Below are 22,430 nucleotides of genomic sequence, written 5' to 3'. Positions count from 1 at the left end.
CAGATAATCAATGAAACAAAAAACCACCTAGGATGAAATTCATTGCCAAAATAATAAGCTAACCTAGGTTATTACATGCATACACAATCTTACTAGCATCATTTACATTACAAATTTGCATAATGGGTTTACAATGACTCAAAAACGCTGATGGCTGATGATCACGATCCTTTGAAAAAGTTTGGTACAATTGGTTCCTTGGAACTTTGATAAATTGTGTGCAACATCTAGCTCCATATGGGGACACGTTGCTTCCATGAAGTAATGTGAGAATTCCATAATCTTGTCTCCAAGGAAATCGAAGTCCCTCAAATAGATATCCATTCAGAATAGAAATCATCATGCATATAGTAAATTTGTTAGAATAGAAAAAATCTACTCTAAGAAACTGAAAATATAAAGATACAAAACATAAGTGCATAAAATAAAACTAACTAATGACATAAAATGAAAATGAGTAGGGTTAGAGAAACTATACAAAAGATGTGTCATGGCATCGAATTCCATCGATGTGGCACAATCTGAAATATTTGCTCGTTGATAGGTAGATCAATAGGCTGCTTACTAGATGTCCCTTATTGAAACTTGACCCTCTTTGGTTGGTGTAATTTGTTTATCATCGCGTTGCATATGTCCGTCAAACTGAAACCAACTTCTCTTTCCGCTCGAAAAATATGATGGAAGAAGATAAAAGTGATAAACCGGCTAAACGAACTCAGTCTCATACTATGGTGGATGACCCTATGGTTCAATACGTTCACCATTTTCTAGCTTCTTTGGAACTTCAACATGGTATCTTTGTTCCACTTCTCTATACAATTTAACCATACCACTAGCTGCTACGGGAATAGTAGCATATGAAAGATCCATCTGAATACATTCTCCTAAATCAGCTGCAAAGTTCCTTGATAGAAGCATTCCCCACACATCTGGAAGATCAATGATAGCTATATCCATGGTGATGATATTATATGGATAATTTTCCAAGGAAATTTGTAGATCTTTGACCACACCAAGGACTTCAATATTTTTCGAATACAATGAGAAAATGTTATGATATGGCCTGGAAATCCTTAAGTTCAACTGATCCATAACTTTATTGGTCATAACATTTGTTGAGGCACCAAAATCCAGCATACAGTTGTGAAGCAAACGATCATTAACATCCAAGGTAAGAAATAAAGGTTGATGATCCTCATTAGTCATGTAGCAGTTCAAATCCTTTAACTTAATTTATTCATCTTTAGGGTGTGAATCAACTTTATCTTGTTGGGCCATTGCTAAAGCTTTGAATAATGAAGCTATTTATAACGGGATCTTCAAAAGTTATAGGACTGGGACTAACTCTTAATACTATTAATCCATGTAACCCAATCAACTTTTAAACCCGACTTGTACTCTTCAAATGCAACTTGCTTATTTTGACTTTGCTCTTTACCTTTCCTTTGATAAGTATAACCCTTACTTCTAACAATTTCTAGAATTTGTTCCTAAGATGGATTTTCACCGTATGCTTGCATGATGGGATCCTTTTTGTCACTGAAGTTATTGATGGTGAAGGATGAGGAAATCATGTCTGTGCAACGACTTTTCTTGGAATAATTTTGGCTTTCATTATTTATTTGTTCATTTGTTGCTTCATCCAAGATTTTTCTAGCAATAGCACATGCATTTTCTTCATGGAAGCTTTCTCATGGTTTGCAAAACGGGATAGGTTGATTAACAACATTGATAGACTCAAGTGGAATAGGAAGCCTCTAATCATTTGGGGGATTCCTTCTTGGACATGGATTATTGTTTTCTCTATTATTATTGTTATTTCTTGGCTGCATATTTTGCACTTGATTTCTTTCTATCTGAATTAGCCTAGACTGCATATCACTTATCTGTCTAGCATGCTCAATTTTCATTTCCTTAGTTACTTGAGTTAATTCTTTAACTAAGTCACAGTCATCTTCCTTAACTTCTTTTTTTTTAGACTTGACCGGACCTCTTTCAAAACTAGGGATTTCTGATTTACCTTAAGCTTTCTTATATTTTTCTAACTCCTCAGCTATATTCTGGGCAACAATTAAATTTGTAGGCTTGGTGTGTCCAATCTCATATTGAGTGTCAACCCCAAAGGCTTCAAGATATTGCTCTAATATTGTCTTATTTATTGGCTTGTAATATTGAGTCATATCTTTGAGAAGACCATTAAATCGTTGGTTGAATTCTTCAACCATCTAATTTTCTTTTTTCTTAATGGAGTTAAGTTCTTTAACCAGATATTTTCCTACTCTTTTATCCCCAAATTTGTCTTTGAAAGCATTAGTAAGGGCTCGCGGAGAGTCAAAATCATTGCCAGGCTTGCCTTGGAACCAATTCAATGCAACATCTTCTAATGAGAGGACAAATAACTTCATTCTAACATCCTCATTATTGCATGTAGCTACATCAACATATCTATGTAAAAAGGTTGTGAAGTTTTTTATATGCGTCTCAGCATCGACCACATTATTCCCTTGGAAAAGTGAAGCTTGTCCAAAGTGACAATTGGAAGATTGTGAGGATCCCCTTGAATGTTGGAAAAGTTGCAATGACCTTAATAAGCCATGGAATCTTGATTGGCAAGATTGAAGTAAGGAAAGTGGATATCAAGGAGGGCTTCTTGTCCGAGAAAGATTAAATTCTCTCTAGAATGTAATTTGTTTAACCGAGCTCTTAAAGCCTTTTCAGGATCAGAAGCAAGGTTGACCAAGCTACTAGGATTTATTCTAGAGTAAGCTCTTGTGAATGGATGAATAAGTGGAGTTGCCACCCAAACAAGAAACCAACTGAAATGTCCAGGTGCTAAAGGTGCAGATAGAGAAGCTAAAAATACTAGTGAGAGGAGAAAATATAAGGTGATGAAAAGATGCAACAGTGCTAGAAATGTTGTGGAGTTTCCGGCTAAATGAAAAGATGAAATATCTCAAAACGAAATGATAATAAAAGATGACAAATGCTAAGATGATAGAATGTCGTTGAAGCGCCAAGAACAAGATAAATTTGTCCCCAACAACGACTCCAAAAAATGTTGTGTCGTTTGACGGGCTAATAAATAGCGAAAAAGATTAGAAAAATTGTTGAGGACCAAGGACAGAAAAATATATTCTCGGAAACGGTGCCATAAAATGTTGTCGCTCAAATTGTACAGACACTGTGACAACAACTCAGGGTTGGAGCTGTCACTTTGATCCTCGCCCACTCTGTTCTAGTTGTCTCCCAACAACAGGCTATGGGGCGTAGTCCCTATCGAAATGTGAAGATGAAGAACAAGTTAGCAACCAACGAGTCTGGGAGACACAATTAAGTGGCCTAGCTACTTGGTTAATTTTAGCGAGACTTAAGGATTATATTTGATTCGAATGTGAGACCAGTGCCTTACGGAGTCAACTCCATGTTTGTTAATTAGATGCCAAGTAACCAAATGGGAAATCACTACTTGAATGCTTAACTATCCTATATGCTATGCAAATCTTATAAGCTAGGTGTGATGCTAGAATATTGGTTGCTTTTAATTAAATGCCTATTCTAGATGTATCATTTCCATTAACTATTTTGAAGCTAGTCTCTAGAGTAGGTTGTGGGAAAGAGGCCAACAGGAAGCAAGCAATGAATTGACTAATGATACCTTCTGTTAGGCTCTATATACCTGATGCCTATGGCATTGTAGAGACTGTAGCTCTAATGACTGCAAGGTCACTTTGTTAACCACTAAGGAGCCGCTAAGCCCCTCAAGTTACATGAGGAAGGGTGGACCTAAAAGTATATCAACCAAGCTTATGCTTGGAGGTATGTTATTAATGCAACTAGACTTAGAATGCCTATGCAAGGGTTATGAATGATTTTTAAGTTAAGATTGCTTAGTGTTTAAGTACTTTAGTTATGATTAGCCTTCAATTATAACAATGAGTACTTATTAATGAAAATCAAGATGTAATCTTTTAACCACAAAAAAATGTGCCAACAAGATACAACAATGCCCACAATTATTCAACAACTACAGGATGTGCCAAAATCCTATAATAACTTATTCAATGATAATTGAAGCACTTAGAACAATTTAACCAATGCTTAACAAGATACCAATGATTATGACTTGAAACAATTATAGATCTTTGAAGATATTTTAACAAGATAAACACCAATGTTGCTTAACTCCAATTATCAAGAGATGTTTAATTAGATTAAAATCCTTTAAGTAAATATCACTTAAATGCCCAAAATATTGCAAAGATTGCTCAATGAAAATTTGAAATAAGATACTCCAATGCCTAAACCAAGAACACTTAGATCTTTAGATTCATTTCACTTAGGAAACCAAGATCATTAGATTATGATCTTAATATGTTTTAAATAGTGAGCCAATTAGTGCAAAATTGACAAGATTATGAGTTAACTCATAATGAACAAACAAGTGTTAGTTTTCTTATCCAATATTACCAATGTCAACAAGAACATTAAATAATGAAAACAAAATCTTTCTTACAACAATGCATGAATCAATGAAAATACTTGAAGTGACTTATGTTCTAGTTACTTTCCAATGAGCAACAAATATGTGTATGACAACAATAGATTATTTATACTCAAAACTCAAATTGGTGCCAAAACCATCAATTTTCCCTTGACTTAGATGAGAGAAATTAGCATATAATGTAACTCATGAAAAATAATTCAGTCACTGCTATGTATATCAGACTTCAATATGCCTGATAGTCATTTACTTTTCATGAGATAAGTTAAGAAATCCTTATCAAAAATTTTCCAATGACTAGCCAGTGTGTTAGAACATTTATGAATTGATTTTAGGGCACTTTTATATTTGTTATCACGATTAAGAAAAGATATGACTGTTTTAACAAAATAGAGATATGTATGGGTTTAGAAGTAAAACCAAAGGCCATAGGCCTTGGATATCACTTTCCCAACTTGTCCAATCTTCCCTGAATGAATGTGACACCTGAAAACATAAATTTGTAGCTCAATTTCTTTGCAAAACCACCAAGAATTAGTTCAGAAAATCAACTACACCCATAGAGGTAAGGGAAGGGAAGAATAAGGCAAGGGAAAGGCTAAGGGAAGGGCTAGAAGGCCTAGTTAGGCCTCACGACAAGGAAGAAAAGGCCAACTAGGGTTAGCATTAAGGGAGGAGACCCCACGAGGTGCTACCGTAGGCCCTAAAGGGGTTGTGGCCAAGGCTTAAGGCCTCAATGAGACCTGCAGATAATGGTTTAGGGGAGGTCGAGAGGGATTTGAAGGGGGCCAAGGTTAGACGAAAGGAAAATGAGGGAGGCAGAGGGGCTAAAGAGGCCTAAATAGGCCACTGCATGCCTGAAAGGAGGTGGCCAAGGCCCTCTAAGGGCTAGACAACTACCCTAAACGGGAGCCGCAAGCCTTAAGAGGCTACGACCAGCAAAAAGGAAGGGTCAGAAAGCTATAAAGGGTGATGACTAGGGAAGGAGCGATCGACGTTGGGCTTGGAGGCTTCAAAAATTTGAATTTGCTTCAAATCTTCAATCTTACTGCAAAAATTTTCAGCTGCTAGCCCTGCAAAAATTGTAGAGGCTAGATCTTACCCTCAAGGGTGTAGATCTAGTTCTAATCCAACGAATTTCCTTTTATCTCACCTAAACAAATAAATTTACAGGTTCCCACAACCCCAATATATACAAAAAAATTCAAAATCCCAAAACCCAAAAAACCCTAGCTGCAAAACAAGGGTTAGAATATAAAATAATTTACAGAAGTTATCATACAAAATATACAAATGTACAATGCTTACAGAAATTTTGAAGAATATAATTTTTTGTAAACCTTGACAATGGCTAGACGTATTTCAAAAAATAAATGTTAAACCACAGTCTTGGATAAGTTAGAAAATCAGATAAAATATTTAGAATCTAAACATAGTCATCATGTGCCCACAGTTTGTGGACGTGGAGCCCAAGAGCCGAGGAACCTGCAAACTCTATATATTTTTTCAAGAAAAATCGTTAGAACATATAATGAATTAGATCACCTAATATAAGCCCAAAACTTACCAATAGAATGTTCCTATCATCTACAATGAAATAATAATTTAACTAATATTTTAAGCACAACCCAACACATAACACAAATCAGCGAGACAAAGACACCATGAAATGCACCCCAAAGTCTTTTATTATGATGATCAAAACATTCACAACGGGACAATGACTTTACACCAGCTTTTACAAAGTTACATCATAGTGGAGCTCAAGATCAATATGAAAATAGAAGCAAAAAACCTTCTATTTATAGAGAAATTCTTCTAAGCGGAAAATAACGGCTAGTTGGTTTGATCCCCATCAAATAATCTTGACCATTGATAAAATTTGATGATCTTTTAATCTCTGTTGTCGAAAGAATTACTTTTGTGGAATTTTCAAATTTCTCATTAAAACTATTTTTTCTTATCTTAAAAATCATTATTTTTAGTTAATTCCCTCAAAAATTTGACTTTGACTTAACCACCAAGGTCTAAGGGTCCAATTTTTCTTAGAATTTTCAATATTCCCTAGGTGGGGACCTCCAAAAATTAATTTCTTTAAGACCCGCGAATTTTTCCACTTGGAGAATTTATTTCTCTAACATTTTTATTTGTGACTCTAATTAATTAATTTTTTGGCTTAGGATTTAATTTTATTTTTGCGAGAAAAATTAATTGATCGACACTTGAGGGGATAAATTATTTTTCCACCCTCAAATATTTTAGCCATAGTGTCTAAGTATGAGGGATCATTTTACATAATATTTTACAAATTCAAACCTGAAAGGGGAATGCTCATTCATTATAAACCCTTAAATAACTTACCTAATTTTGCGACAGAATATGATCTAGTAGGCCGAGTGAGTTGTAATAAAATAATTTAGGCAATTAGCTTAAATTATTCTCAAGTCACTTTTACAGAAGACTCGACTAAAACACCAGGACTCACCTAAGACTTTGGCGATAAATTCCACCCTAGCTTTGGGGTGAGGCTAGAGGCAAAAACTATGCTGATCGTCTGTGTTTAAAGCACACAAATAATCAATGAAACGAAAAACCTCTTAGGATGAAATTCGTCACCAAAATAAAAGACTTAGGTTATTACATCCATGCACGGTCTTACCAACATCATTTACATAATAAATTTGTAGAATAAATTTATAATGACTCAAAAAAGCTCATAGCTGATGATCCTTATCCTTTGAAAAACTTTGGTACAACTATTTCCTTGAAACTTTTACCAAATGTATGTTACAAAAACTAATAATTTTAACAGTGAAAGTGATTTATTCTTATAACCCCATCCTGGTCTATAGCATGATTCTACCACGGATGGTTATTCTTATTCTTGAACATTGGTTGGAAAAATGGTAATACTACCTATGCTATTTTATTTCTTAAAAGGGTGGCTATTCAAATTACAGATAAAATATATTAACATCTATGACACAAATTCTTCGTTTGTAAAATAGCATAGACATGGGAAGCGCGAAACAATACAAATAGGAAAAACTCAAAATATATTAACTTTTGTGCAAGAAAAATAATTGGCCAAATTTGACAAATAGAAAATACTCAAAATATAGGAACTTTTGTGCAAGAAAAATAATGATGATAAAATAAAATATATAAACCAATAGTATATTCATCGTGAATATAATTTTTTAATTTTAAATTTGTCTTAAAAACTAAGGTTTAAATATAAATCAAATTTTCAAATAAATTAAATAATATGAAATTCCATACTCAACATCAATATTTTTACTACATAAAACTTGACATAATTATAAACTTAAAATAGGCAATGCCTCTGATCTTAAGTGTCATATAATGACACTGAGGACACTTACCATATGCCCTCAAGGGCTGGGAGCACTAGTCTCAATATGTTGAGATGTTGGTGTGTGAAATTGTGTTAAGATATCAATGTGAAAAAGATATCACTAGGTTGTGTGTGAAGAATGCTCAAATTATCAAGACAATCATCTTTCACCACTCAACCAAATTCTAGGTCAATCTTGTCTAATGCAATAGATCCATATCGTTTGATTTCAATTTTGTGGACTTGAATATGTTATAGTAAATGACAAACATCTTGTTTTGCTACCCATGCTCCAACATGTTGAACTTCTTGGGGTGGATGCACTCTAAAACTTATCAATTTTTCTCACGACTTGAAACACTACAAGGATAACTCAAAACTCTAATGAAAGACTTTTGTATCTTTGATGTGTTAGTGCCCCCATCTATCCACCAACTTGTTATTACAAAAGAAATATTATATTTTTTTCCAATGCTCAACTTGATGAGAAAACTATGAGACTATAATTTAACAGTTTACATTTAAACTCTTACATACATTTTCTTAGTCCTTGAGCCATTTAGTTCATTTAAATCTAAAGATTCAAGCTAAATCGTTGTATAAACCCCCTGGCATATTAATGTTTTCTTCAATTGTTGGATCTAGGTACATTCTCTAAATGATTATCATAGATCTCTCATCACCTAAAGATCTCTTTGAATGTCAACCTTATCGTTGTAGAATATGCAAGGGTTGAGATATGCTCCTACTACATGCAATGGTGAATGTAGCTACATGTTCCACATGGTGTCAATATTTTCCTATAAGATCCCACATTTAGGTCCTTCTCTCCCTTACAAAGTCTTGATGGCTTCTTTGACCATATCCATACCCTAATAAATGTATCCCATTGGAAGTTTATCTCTATCCTTGATCCTCAACACTTTCACAAGAGTCTCAATGATGCTAATAACCTCAATGACATAATGCAATAAATCATCTCTAAAAATTGACCTTGCATCGGTAGAATTTTGAGGTAAAAAATGGGTCTCATAGGGAAAATAATAAATAAGAGTTACAAATTTTTAGAGAAAAAGAAATAAAAATATTTTTTAATATTGTATTTTCAACTTATCTCCTTATAAGTTTTCTCAAATGTAAAGTGTAGGTACTTGTTGGATGCATACTTAAATTATGCATCCAATGTGTACCCACATTGCATATGTTTGAGTAGATCCACACTGATAAAATTGAAAATACATGAAAAAACGGTTCATGCATCCAATGAGTACCTACTTAAGGTTTGGGTAAACCTATAAGGAGAGAAGTAAAAAATACAAGTAAAAAAATTAATTTTCTTCTTTTCCCTCCAAAAACATTTACCCCTAGGGATGGCATCATCATCTTGATTCTATTGGTTCTTTTAAAGTTTATTTTATAATACATTTTATGTTTTGAGCCTTATTTTTTACCTTGAAATTCCCTTAATGAAACAACCATTGCCTCAATTTTATGTGGTCTTTCCACTAAAGTCATTTTTAAATAATATACAATTATCTCAATGCTTGGTACTCATTCAAAATAATTTGAAGTGAAAGAAGGTTTGTTGCAAAGCATGTGACCATTGGATGAAGGAGTTTGCTTTCCACAGAATCTCTCATAAAGCTCAATACCCAAGCATGGTTATATATGTACTTGGTTATTCTCTTGCATTCCTTCGCAATATCATGCACACAAGCCAACTTTTATATATGTAGTCCAAAATGAGATCTATACAATGAGCATCATGTGAGGTATGTACAAAAAGATTTTATATTTATCATATGGTAGTTTTCTAGTTGCCATACAATCAAAACAATGTTAGTGATTACTAAGACAACATGTTTGGGGATATCTTCTTCAACAACCTCTGCCAATAATGTATACAATAGATTTATGTCCTCGACATGTGATGATGCATCAATGCATTTCAAAAACATGGTTCCTTTATGGCATGTTACAAGGAATTTTATGGTTGTTCTATTCCTTTAACTTGCCCCTATCTAACATAATGGTGTAACTAGTACACTCCCACAAACTTGTAATACCTTGCCATTTTTTCTTGTCAGAGTCCAACTCCTCATCTAGTTCTTTCTCCCTAAGTATTATAAGAGGGGGCTTTATATTCAGGACTATTGATTGCAATAACATTTATAAGATGAAAAATGGTGAGTTTTTGAGGTTAAATAGGGGTTTCTAGGGAATTGAAACCCCCTTGCTGCATGGTCTACCTCCTTCATATTTTTTTCATTAACTCTCGAAGAATGGTTTAGTTCTTGGGGTTGTGCAAGGATGAAAGTAATATTAGGTGATGGTTAAACTCGCAACATTTGATGAACAACTTTTGGGACATGGATTTTTAGATCTACCAATTATTACAATTTTCAACTTCATCCTAGATTTCTTTGTTTTATTTTATTTGATGTTTTCTAAAATAATTGTCTCTTGGGATGTGAGTTTTAGGGAATTAGTAACAACTATGACATCTTTACATGGGATTTGTGATAAGGAAATAATAGTTGATTAGTATTTTCACTTGACCTTCTTGGCATCATTCACATCCATCTAGATAGCATGGTACCATGGTTGATTAAGAGGCCTTTTGGGATTAGGAGCCATGAAAAAGAATCTAGCTGGAATATAGATGAAAAATATCCCTTAATAAAAATGAAAATGAAAAATAAAAATTCTCAAAGGATAGTGATTCATATACCACTTCTAATATTTAGAATTCTTTTAAACCTTGTTGATGTTTTGAGTTGAATTATTGTTTTGGTTGGTAAGCTTTGGAAGTTATTTCTCAATTGGGTCTATTTGGGTGGTTAAGAGGATAATTTGTTATTCTCTCCACCCAAATTGAAGTCTTGATTGTGAGATGGTTTCCCCTTGTGATTCAGTGGGGGCTTAAAAGATGCTAAAAATCTCACTCATGCTTGAGGGTGAGATGAGATGAGATGTTTCCAAACATATTAAGCCCAAGGGGCTAACTCAACATCTCACTCATGCTTGAGGGTGAGATGAGATGAGATGTTTCCAAACATATTAAGCCCAAGTGGCTAACTCAACTGGATGTTGCTAATGTTGTTGGGGATTTGGTTAGTTTTATAAGAACAAGTATTTGCTTTGAATCCTCCTAAGCAAGGTGCACTAATATGCACCAATGATTTTACCGAGTGTTCCATCCATAATCTGAGGTAGCATCCCTTGGGTTCCAACAGAGGTTTTCCTTGAAAAAAGAAAAAGAAAAAGAGAAGTTATTTATGAAATGATTCTTAAGTTTGTTTGATAGTTAGAAAAGAAATATCACATATGTGAAATGAAAAAAGAAGTTTAGTCTATGTCTTTAGGAGTGAAAATAATTTTAGTGAAAGGAGAATAGACTTCTAGGGAATTTATGCATCTACAACTTTCTATCTTCATACCTAGGATTCCATCCAATTCTTTGTGCTTTAACAATAATAATTTAAAAAATAGGAAAGAATCATTGAGAAATCTCCACATTTCTCAATTTTCCATAAAAAAGATGTCTACTAATTAAATGGGCATGAGATAGAAATTACACCTATAATTATTATAAATATGGCAGAAATTACACCTATAATTATTATAAGTATTGCAAAAATTACACTCATAATTATTATACTTATGATATTTTTCTTTTAATAAAATATTATTTTAAGATTAATTAAATATTAAAAATCATTTATATTATTTCTCCATTAACTTTCCAATTTAAATTAAAAAATAATAATAATAATTCCAATTCCAAATAAATCCACCATTAAGATTTACTTCATTAGCAATTACAGTTAGCATGACAACTAAGGTATGTCAAAATATTCCAACTTTAAGTGTATCCCCAGGTTTTAGTTTTAAAACGTGTCTCCTTTCAAGACAACTAAGGTAGGTCAAAAAATATTCAAACTTAAGTGTATCCCCAGGTTTTAGTTTTATAACCGCTCTCCTTTCAAGGTTTCTCACTTTCAATAGGCATCTTTATAAATTCTAATAACAAATAATAAGAGTACGGGAATAAAATAGAGAATTGAATGAGTAAATAGTTTCTTAATTTATGGTATATAAAAATTATGTTTGGAGATAAATTGTGATATCTGATTTTTCCGATCAATACTTCACCCATTTTCAGTGAGTTTGAAAATTCAAGATTAACAGAGTTAATTTAAAGAGAATTAGACTTAATTGATCTGGTTATCTCTTAGCCATAAATTTTCAAGATAAATGGTTCACATAAAACATTGCAGTTTCTAGATGTAAATTTTTCCAGAAATTGTCTCCAACCTAAACTAGCACTGTGAACATCTACATTTTAATATACATATATATTAAAAACCAGTGTTTCAAAATTATTATTGACTTTTAAAAAAATTATTGACTAAATTTTTTTCATATTTAATATTCCTTAAAATTTTTACTCTGTCATATCATTAAACTATGTACATACAAATAATGTTTCATTACAAAAAAATTAAGAAAAATGTTATATATATATATATAAATTTCTAAAAATTTTAAACCTATTGATATAATTAATTATTTCATTAATAATATGAAATACAAAAATAAAAATATTCAATAAATATAAAATAAAAGTTTTGAAATTACAACCATTACAAAATCACATCACATCATTGCCATGGTGTTTTTTATTCCCCTCTTATTCTATATCCAACCCATGATTTCATTTGCTGATGCAGAAGATAGCTCTTCAAAGAGATCCCCATCATTAAAATTTAGATTAGTTAATACCAATTTAATAATATTATTTAAATCCATATCATAAAAAAATACATCTAAATTTTTGAAATTTTCTTCAAAGAGATTACCTTTTCGTCTAAACTCTCGCTGTAAATAAAATGGAAATTCATAAATGTGCATGTGTTAATGTCCCGGACCTGCTAAGGCCGTGACAAACACGTTTTTGAAAAACATGAAGAACGTGGACGGATTATGTTTGAAACATTTATGGAAGGATTTTGAAAAAACATGAAAAACGAGGACCAATTCTTATTGAGATATTTAAGTTTCATATTTGATTGATATTTTCATATTGTTTTTAATATATACTGACTGTGAATATTGCAACTTATTCAATGTTTTGGCTTTTCTTTGGTTATCCCACTATCGTGTATCACCAGATATCCACTGTTATACGTACACTAGTTTTTCCTATCTCGTCACATAGTGAAGTGAATCACAAATGCACAGCTAAAAATGGCACAAATTAATTAGATTCTCTCATATCTACATTTCGACACATGTATAGCTTTCTGGACATATTACTGCACATCTCCACTTTAAAAAAAACTCACATTATGAATCGTCATTTTTTAGATTCTGGCTTTTCTTTAAATTGTGGAGGCCCACAAAAGATTGTTGCTCCAGGAGATGTTTTTGAGCAGGAGAGCGAAAGACTCAATTCTGCATCATTTTATGTCGACAAAACACATAAGTGGGGAGTCAGCAATGCTGGATATTTTTTGAACTCCAGTAATACAATTTATTCTAGCAATCCAATTTATGTAGCAACTAGTCAGTCTCAAGTCACAAAGTTATTGGAATCATCACTGTATCAGACAGCACGCCTGTCTGCCAGCTCACTTCGATATTATGGTTTAGGACTTGAGAATGGACAATATACAGTAAAATTGCTGTTTGCAGAGATACAGTTCTTAGATACATCAATCTGGCAAACTATTGGAAGACGCATTTTTGACGTTTATATTCAGGTACAATGATATTGCTGTTTCTTGCGAAACATAAAATATTATTTGTGCACCTCCTCTGATTATTTCTGTGTGCATCTTTTTATTCTTTTGCATAGAATAGTTGCAACTATATGATCTTTGTCTTTAGCAAATGATTTAGATTGTATTTATTAATAAATATACTATTCCTAAGTTGAAAATGCCTGCAAGCATATTTGCATTTTTTATTTGTTCTACGTGAATGATGTCTATATATGCCATAACTAAATGTTATAAATTTATGTATGTTGATGTTGTAGGGGCAGAAAGTATTAACAGATTTTGACATCCGAAAGGAGGCAGGAGGTTCAAATATAGGCGTTGTTAAATATTTCAACAAGACCAGCGTAACAGCAAACTTCCTCGAAATTCATTTTTTCTGGGCTGGAAAAGGAACTTGCTGTATTCCAGTCCAAGGAACCTATGGACCATTAGTATCAGCTATAAGTGTTACGCCTGGTAAAGATAAAGAATAGCGTGTTTCATTAAACAAAAAAGTTCTGGACAAAAGTGTTTTCTACCATGGACGGGCATAGTGGGCTAGGCTCAAGACGGTTGCATTAAAATGTTTCTTATATGAAGAATTATAAATTGTTTTTCTATTATGAAATGAGAAATACATTGACAGTTTCAGCTTACTTTGTCACCTTCGATTTTTAAATGTGCAGAAATCAATTCCACTGTGGATGGGTCTAAAAGTAAGACGGGAATAGTGATTGGAATCACAATTGGAATCGCTGCAGCATTGATGTGCATATTTTTTGTCCTTCTCATTTGGAGGAGGAGAGTCCAAAAGCTCGCAGCAACAGATGTTGAGGAAGATGAAGGTATTGACAAAAGAGTGGACTCCTGCAGGGCATACTTCTCCTAAAATGTTTTCTCTTCAAATTTTCTGGTTTAATTTAGTTGCAAGAAACAAACAGTGCCTTGTGTGTTTATATATTAATGATGATTTCTTCTTTTGTCAGCAATAAATGTTATCCGATCAAAACTGAAAATTTTCAGCTACGCGGATATGAAAATTGCAACAGGAGATTTTGATAGAGAGAATAAATTAGGCGAGGGAGGATATGGTGCAGTTTATAAGGTGTGTTATTACTCTTTCTATATTTTGCATTTTCCTCTTTGTTATGAAACTGCGTATACAATCGAATTGTGTTATTTCTTCCTATATTGTTTGTCATTCTAAATTGTGTCTTTGAAATAGGGCAATCTTTCGGATGGTAAAATGGTGGCAGTGAAGCAGCTCTCTTCTGATTCTAGACAAGGAAAACGCGAGTTCATAAATGAATTGGCTGTAATATCTGCAGTGCAACATAGGAACCTTGTAAAGTTGCATGGATGTTGTCTAGAAGCAAATAATCGGCTCTTGGTCTATGAGTATTTGGAAAACAACAGTCTTGCAAAAGCTTTATTCGGTAATTATGTATACAGATATATATAACTGTATTAGTAAATTCTGAATTGAAAATTTCCCCTTTTATTCATTCAAGACATATCAACAAATATGCTGGTATCATGTATGTTGCAGGTAATAAGAAGTCTCTAGATTGGCCTACTCGATATAATATATGTATTGGCACTGCACGTGGACTCGCTTACCTTCATGAGGAGTCCAGTGCTCGGATAATTCATCGAGATATAAAAGCCAGTAACATTCTGTTGGATGAGTCACTGAACCCTAAGATAGCAGATTTTGGCTTGGCTAAGCTATGCGATGAGAAGAAAACTCACATCAGCACCAGAGTTGCCGGAACAATGTAAGCTAATCTAGTGTCTTCGGTATTGGTTTCCTTACGAAATATATAGTATTTTTGCATCTAGAGAAAACATAACGCTCTATAAGGCAGGGGAGATTTTCAATTTGGTGTGCATCTGTAAACTAAAAACCCAAAATGACATACTTCACCTATTTTTATACCTCATACATCTTGACAGCGACAATAAATAAATTAACATAAACTTAGATGTATCAAATGCAGAAGCGAAAAATATATCAAAACCTGTGGCATTCTGTCAACCATAATTTGAAATTAAAATATATTTGTTTTAATATTCACTATATTTGTGATCTCTTCTGAAATTATGAAGCATGCTTATATGAAATATGTCAATATGTGAACACTAAATGATTTCTGATGGTCATAAAATGCCTGTCTTTTGCATTTTTTTAATGGTTTGAAATCACATTTTGGTGTGCTGTTTAAATACAACGGCCAATAATTTTTGTTATACAGATCCAAAATTACTTCCGATGAGTGCAAAGTTATACTCGAAAGTGTCATATATTTTCTGGCTCATAAGAAAATGATAGAGTATGAATCTATCTGTAATTTAACCCATGTTAAATAATCTAATTCGACTCATTCTACCATAATGTTTGAAGTGGATATTTGTCTCCGGAATATGCCATGCGGGGTCATCTCACAGAAAAGGCAGATGTATTCAGCTTTGGGGTTGTTGCTTTGGAACTTGTGAGCGGTAGGAGCAACACAGACACTAGCTTGCCACAAAAGATGGCTTATCTTCTGGATTGGGTGTGTACAGTCCCATCTTCTAATATGTTATCCAAGTAATTTAACTTTAGCCATTACTAACTTCTTGCTTCTCAATATTACATGGCGTTGCAGACCTGGCATCTCTATGAGGATGGAAGGCTACTAGAATTGATGGATCCTGACATAGAATCAACATGCTCGAAAGAAGAAGTCCTCAGAGTGATTGAAGTAGCCCTTCTTTGCACTCAAGCCGTGCCTACAATGCGTCCATCGATGTCACGAGTGGTGGCAATGCTGATTAGAGATGTAGAGGTCATTTCATTTCCTTCTCGCCCGGGTTACATTAAGGATTTGCAATATAATAATGCCACTGCACGAAGTACTGGCACTGGCAGTACACCTGTCGTAGCAACAATACCATTCTACAACAGCGTAGAAAGTTCACCAATTTTGAGCCATGACAGCTTGGCATTGTCTACAGCAGAGGGAGAATGTAACTCCATCAAAGATTGATAGTGATAGAAAATAAAGCCGATGAGAGCTAACTTGAGCATTAATATTATGAAACGTCAGACTGTTTGCTAGGAATTCTCTTTCTAGCTTTAAAGCTCATGGTATTTCATTCTGTAATTAGTTTAAGCTTCCATTTGCTACACAGTTGTTAGGTTATCGTCTATTAGGTGAGTTTGTGTTATATGATATGAGACTTCCGTACATATATTACAGCCAAAAACCATCCTCTCCCTAGGACATGTATATGTGAACGAGGGCCCTCCGTTCAAAGAATTGGTCATGTTTGCCTTCATCTATATTTTTCAAAACTTAAACTTGTATATGCAGAAATGAGACATTAATTCTGCATGAAAAGATTATAATGTCACTTTAAAAAGATTTTGATGTTTGTTTTCCTTTGGAATACTAAAACCCGCACTTTTGGCAACCAAGAAAGGGACATGAATCAAGCATCTTCTGGACTGGGTGTGTACAGTCTTATCTTCCAATATGGTATCCATGTAATTTAACTTTAGCCATTACTAACTGCTTGCTTCTCAATATTGCATGGCATTGCAGACCTGGCATCTCTATGAGTATGGAAGGCTACTAGAATTGATGGATCCTGACATAGAATCAACATGCTCAAAAGAAGTCCTCAGTGTGATTGAAGTAGCCCTTCTTTGCACTCAAGCCGTGCCTACAATGCGTCCATCGATGTCACTAGTGGGGGCAATGCTGACTAGAGATGTAGAGGTCATCCCAGCTACTTCTCGCCCGGGTTACATTAAGGATTTGCAATATAATAATTTCATTGCAGGAGCTACCAGCACTGACAGTACACCTGTGGTACAGTGGTAGTAACAACACATATGCCAGCTACCAGCACTGGCAGTACACCTGTGGTAGTAACAACACATATGAATAACAGCACAGAGAGTTCACCAAGTTTAAATCGTGACAGAGTGGCATTCTCTTCAGCAGAGACAGAACGTAACTACAGCAAAGATGGATTGTGCAATAAGAGTCGAGCAGAACTGACTTTAGCATGAAGATTATGAAACTGCAGACTAGTTCTTTTTGGTAATTCTATTTCGTAGTGTCAGAGGTCATGGTTTTTCATTCTATCATTAGCTTAAGCTTCCATTTGTTCCGTAGTTGTTAGCGTATGAATCTGTTAGGTGAGTTTGTGTTGTATGATATCAGATTTCAACTGCATATTATAGTGAAAGATCTTGCTTCTCGCAAGATATGTATTTCGAGGGCTCCAAGATGTTCTATTGAGAGATTGGTCATATCAGCATTCATCTATAAATTTCACAATTATGTATGTGGAGTAATGAGACATCAATGGTGGAAGAGGTTATAATATTTTATTTTAGAAAGAATATGATGTTATTTTTCCTTGTGGATATGTAAAGTGGCACTTCCTTGCTAATCGTCCTTCTAGAGCCATCCACAAGAATAGATGGTAAAAGTGGGATAGGAAAAATAATGGCAAACAATCTTAAGAAATAATTAACATAAATGGAAGGTCATGCACTTGTGTTGGAAAAGCAGAGGAGGAAAGGCACAAAATTTCTCAAACAAACAATAACAGAGTTGTGGCTCTTTTATTGACGACACAAACAATAACACTAGCTATAGCTATTTTATTGATCACATAAACTTTGATTACAATGAACCTGGTGAATGGTATTTAAACTTTTTCCACTAGCTACTCCCCAAAATAATTTAACATCTCCACACACTAAATTTGGACTTCTCCAAAGATAGACTGAACTCAACTTGACTCACACTTAACTCAGTTAAGACACAATCTAAATTTGCACTGCACTTAGCTCAACTTATCTTTTCATGCATCACTTGACTTGGATTTTGCTAGATCTTCATACGGGATTACTATTTCCAACACTCCCACTTAATTACAACCCTACGAATCAACATAACTCAAACATGACTCAACATGACTCAACTATGTCTACTAGGCTTACAATAGAAATTGACTCAATCATCACTCAAACATGCTCGCTCGTCTAAGTCTTAGCTAGGCTTACAATGACTCAAAACTTTTACAATTTTGCATTTTCTTTTTTGTTTCTTCCAGATTCTATATCCTCAAAATTGCTTCATTCTTTATTTCACGTTTTTGTTGTAGGCTCCATATTTATTTACTTCTTGTTGTTGCAATGTTTCTTTGACTTGTCTTGAATTTGTGCTAAAAAATAATATGATCATGTCTTCTACAACTTTCTCTTTAAAGATTCGTTCAACTATGGACTATTGCTACAACTCTTCATCTTCAAACTATATTCTTTGTTCTACTTCTTGTGTTTCATATTCCTGATTTTCTTTCTGCCATATTACTTGATAGCATAATCTTATCTCTTCTTGACTCCATTGTTGAAAAATGGTTTTAATGCATTCTTTTGTGTTTTCAAAAACTTCCATGGCCTTCTCTTCAATTTCGTCATCACGTACTGTTGTTTTTTTACCTATAGTTTGCACGCTCAAGATCATCATTAGGCTTACATGTAAAATCATAATCATTTTTTTTCTCGTTCACCACTTCATTTAATTCTTTTATTGCAAGTGTTTCTTTAAGACTCATCAATTTATTCAATTGGTTTCTGAGTCCATTCTTCAATGAGCTTCAAAGCTGCATCAAACTTATTAGCTACTTTGTTTTCAACTTCTTCTCTCATGCTATTTTGAATACCTGCATATTCAAAAATAATGTTAAAATCATCTTTGTTATGCTCTTCAGTGAGAGCTTCCTTCTCTACCTCTTCCTTCTCTGCATTCTTTTCCACTGCATGGAGGTTGTCTTCCACTGTTATCAATCAGTGAATATTCTCATAAAAAACTCTTCAATCACTTTATCCTCTTCTTGATCATCAATTGCTACTAGATCACATACTACTTCATGAGCAGTTCCCACTGTTTTATATCTTGCTGCTACAGTGGCAACTTCAACCTTCAATTCTTCATCAAACATGACACTTACCATATTGCCACAATCAATCCCTGATTTAAAAAAGAGACAACACATATTATCAACATAATGTTCATCCACCCTATATTGGTGGGATATCCGAGCATGCATGTTCTCATTAATAATTTCAACTTCACCAAATTCATCATTTGCAACTGGATTCACTACTTCATATCTCACTTTGCAGTCATCATCCACATGTGTTTCGTTATAGTGAGATTCATCATCATCTGTGTCATCCACATTATAGTGGAGTCCTTGAGACTTTATATGCTCTTGCTTTGTTTCATACACAGAAGCTTCAATTTCTCTCTCTACAATCTTTGCTGCATATTCTTCATCCATATGCATGTCTACATAATGGATTTTACTTTTGCAGTCTTCATGACCATCATCCACCTTTGAGTGGGATTCTCCAAGCTTCGTTGTCCTCCCAGAGTCTTTCTCATCTACTCTCAGATTTGCGACTCACTCAACAATTTGTGACGCATCTTATTGCTGCATGTCACTCCCGTTGCATCAAATTATTTTTCTAGGATCTTCCATGCTTCCTTGAAAGTTGTAGCTTTTGCTACTTTGCACAAAACCGTTTCATTCATTGTTTGTTTTATAAAATTCAATGTTAAAGTATCACATACTTCATCATATGGGTTATTAAACTGGTACTCAATTAACTCTTTAGCTCGAAGAAAAATTAGCATTTTGATATCCCAAAAATCAAAATATTTACCATTAAACATAGAAGGTGGTAGCAGATCAAAGCTACACCAATCAACCTCGATTTATTTTTTGCCTTTTGCTAGACTCTCAGTTCCTCAGTTGCAGTTGGAACCTCTCTAAACATGGCAACAATTTCTGCCTCTTTTATTCAATTCTTTTTCTTAATCTGCTTCAATCGCACTTTGTGACACATCACTGTTGTCTTTCCTTTGCCTTACAACTACTTTCCTGATTGCATGAGGCTATCTTCCATATTGTCCCCGGAAAAAAAGAAAAAAAAGATGTTTAATATGCACCCCTGTAACAGACAATCTTCACCCAAAACAATGTCATGCTTAACAAACCAAAAAAAAAAGATTGGAGGCAAATAGAGTTTTGCAAGGCTCAAAATTTATTTTCCAATAAAAACATTCAACAATACCCTTTTTATAATAAAAAAAGACTTTTTCAAAAAATTCTTTTTATAATATTTGCAAAGCCTTTTTTTTATTACTCCTTTTTTTCTTTTTACTTAAAACACTCCGCTCAAAACATGTAACCACACTCCTTTTAAACCCCTTTTCAAAAAACAAAAAAAATTAGAAACACTTTAAAAACCTTTATAACGCCTTTTAACAAACCCATTAATACTCTTCATATGGTAACAAAACACTTTCAAAAAGGTTGTTACTTATTTAAAGAGGATGTCAAAACATGTATTTAAAACTTTGTTGGAAAGGTAGAGAGGAAGAAAGATAAAATTTCGCACACAAACAATAACATGAGCTGCGACTTTTCTATTGATCACACAAACCTGATGATTGCAATGAACCCGATGAAAGGTATTTAAACTTTTTCGACTAGCGACTCACCCAAAATAACTTAACATGCATACGCACACTATATTTGGACTTCTCCAAACATAGATTGAACTCAATTTGACTCACACTTAACTCAGTTAACTCACACTCTAAATTTGGACTGCACTTAACTCAGTTTATCTCTTCATGCATCACTCGATTTGGATCTTGCTAGATCTTCATGCGGGGTAATTATTATTTCCAACTGTTGGAATCACGCTTGTCATTAGACCTAAAACCCGTAGGCATTAGTCTTTGCTACATAGTTATGATCCATGAGAAGCAGTTAGTCCATGTCGCAAAACACACAGGGAACGTTGAACCCATTGTCCAACAATCTCCCCCCAATGCAAGTTGGGTGAGTTTCGAACTCGAGACATGTAGCTCTAATACCACTTGTTGGAATCAACTTTACAATGTTCCTATGTTGCACTACAGATATTACAGCTAATTCATTTATGAACTCGCATTTTCCTTGTCTAAAATCAGAAGAGAGCTGCTTCACTGCCACCATTTTACCATCCGAAAGAATGCCCTATTTCAAAGACACAATTTAGAATGACAAACAATATAGGAAGAAATAATTTTAAAAGTAATCAGATACAATATAGGAAGAAATAACACAATTCAATTGTATACACAGTTTCATAGCAAACATGAAAATGTAAAATATAGAAAGAGTAATAACACACCTTATAAACTGCACCATATTCTTATAGCTTACTTTGGGCTTGAAGATACTATAACAATTGGTGGTCTATGTGAATCATGATCTCCTTACCCATTAGATAGTGTTTCCACTTTTTAATAGCTTGTATTGGGCATAGAGTTCTTTATCATACATAGGGTAGTTGAGAACAACTCCATCAAATATTTCAGCATACAATCCTTCCTCTTTGCGTCAAGATTGCTTCCATGGCATACCCACTTGTTCCTATCTCCACTTCGAAGGGGATTTTCAAGTTTGGTAATGTGAGAACTGGTGCTTGACTAGTTTTTCTCTTTAACTCATCAAAAGCCTTCTTTTGATTCTTCTGCCACTCGAAACTCTCGCTACTCATTGTTATGGTGTGGAATGGTTCAACTATTTTTGAAAATGAAGCTATGAACTTCCACAAGAATTGTACTGCTCCAACAAAACTCCTAAATTTAGAGACATTTATAGGAACTACATGATGGCCTCAATCTTCACTATATCTTTCTTAATCTCCCCTCTAACCATCGCATACCTTAAATACACCAAA

At 33.9% G+C, this 22,430-nt stretch overlaps 1 protein-coding gene across 7 annotated transcripts in view; it reads left to right on the top strand.

Moving 5' to 3' along the window:
• The window catches only part of LOC149227595 (putative LRR receptor-like serine/threonine-protein kinase At1g56140), a 174,617-nt gene extending 156,650 nt beyond the window's left edge, over positions 1-17,967 (top strand). For 5 of the 7 annotated variants that reach the window (XM_089377823.1, XM_089377822.1, XM_089377821.1 and 2 more), the window contains 7 exons: positions 13,903-14,101; positions 14,311-14,469; positions 14,611-14,729; positions 14,850-15,060; positions 15,174-15,402; positions 16,029-16,179; positions 16,273-17,205. In XM_089377823.1, the coding sequence (XP_089233949.1) occupies positions 13,903-14,101; positions 14,311-14,469; positions 14,611-14,729; positions 14,850-15,060; positions 15,174-15,402; positions 16,029-16,179; positions 16,273-16,653 (1,449 nt within the window). In that variant the 3' untranslated portion in view covers positions 16,654-17,205. The other 2 variants (XR_016247807.1, XM_089377827.1) reach the window with 2 other exon arrangements.
• The last annotated feature ends 4,463 nt before the right edge of the window (positions 17,968-22,430 follow it).

This window comes from Pinus tabuliformis, chromosome J (assembly GCF_031772625.1).
Source record: "Pinus tabuliformis cultivar Carrire ecotype Pingquan chromosome J, CPIR1, whole genome shotgun sequence".
Taxonomy (NCBI): Eukaryota; Viridiplantae; Streptophyta; class Pinopsida; order Pinales; family Pinaceae; genus Pinus; species Pinus tabuliformis.
The sequence above is the reverse complement of the archived record's forward strand: the minus strand, read 5'-3'. Positions and strand labels throughout refer to the sequence as shown.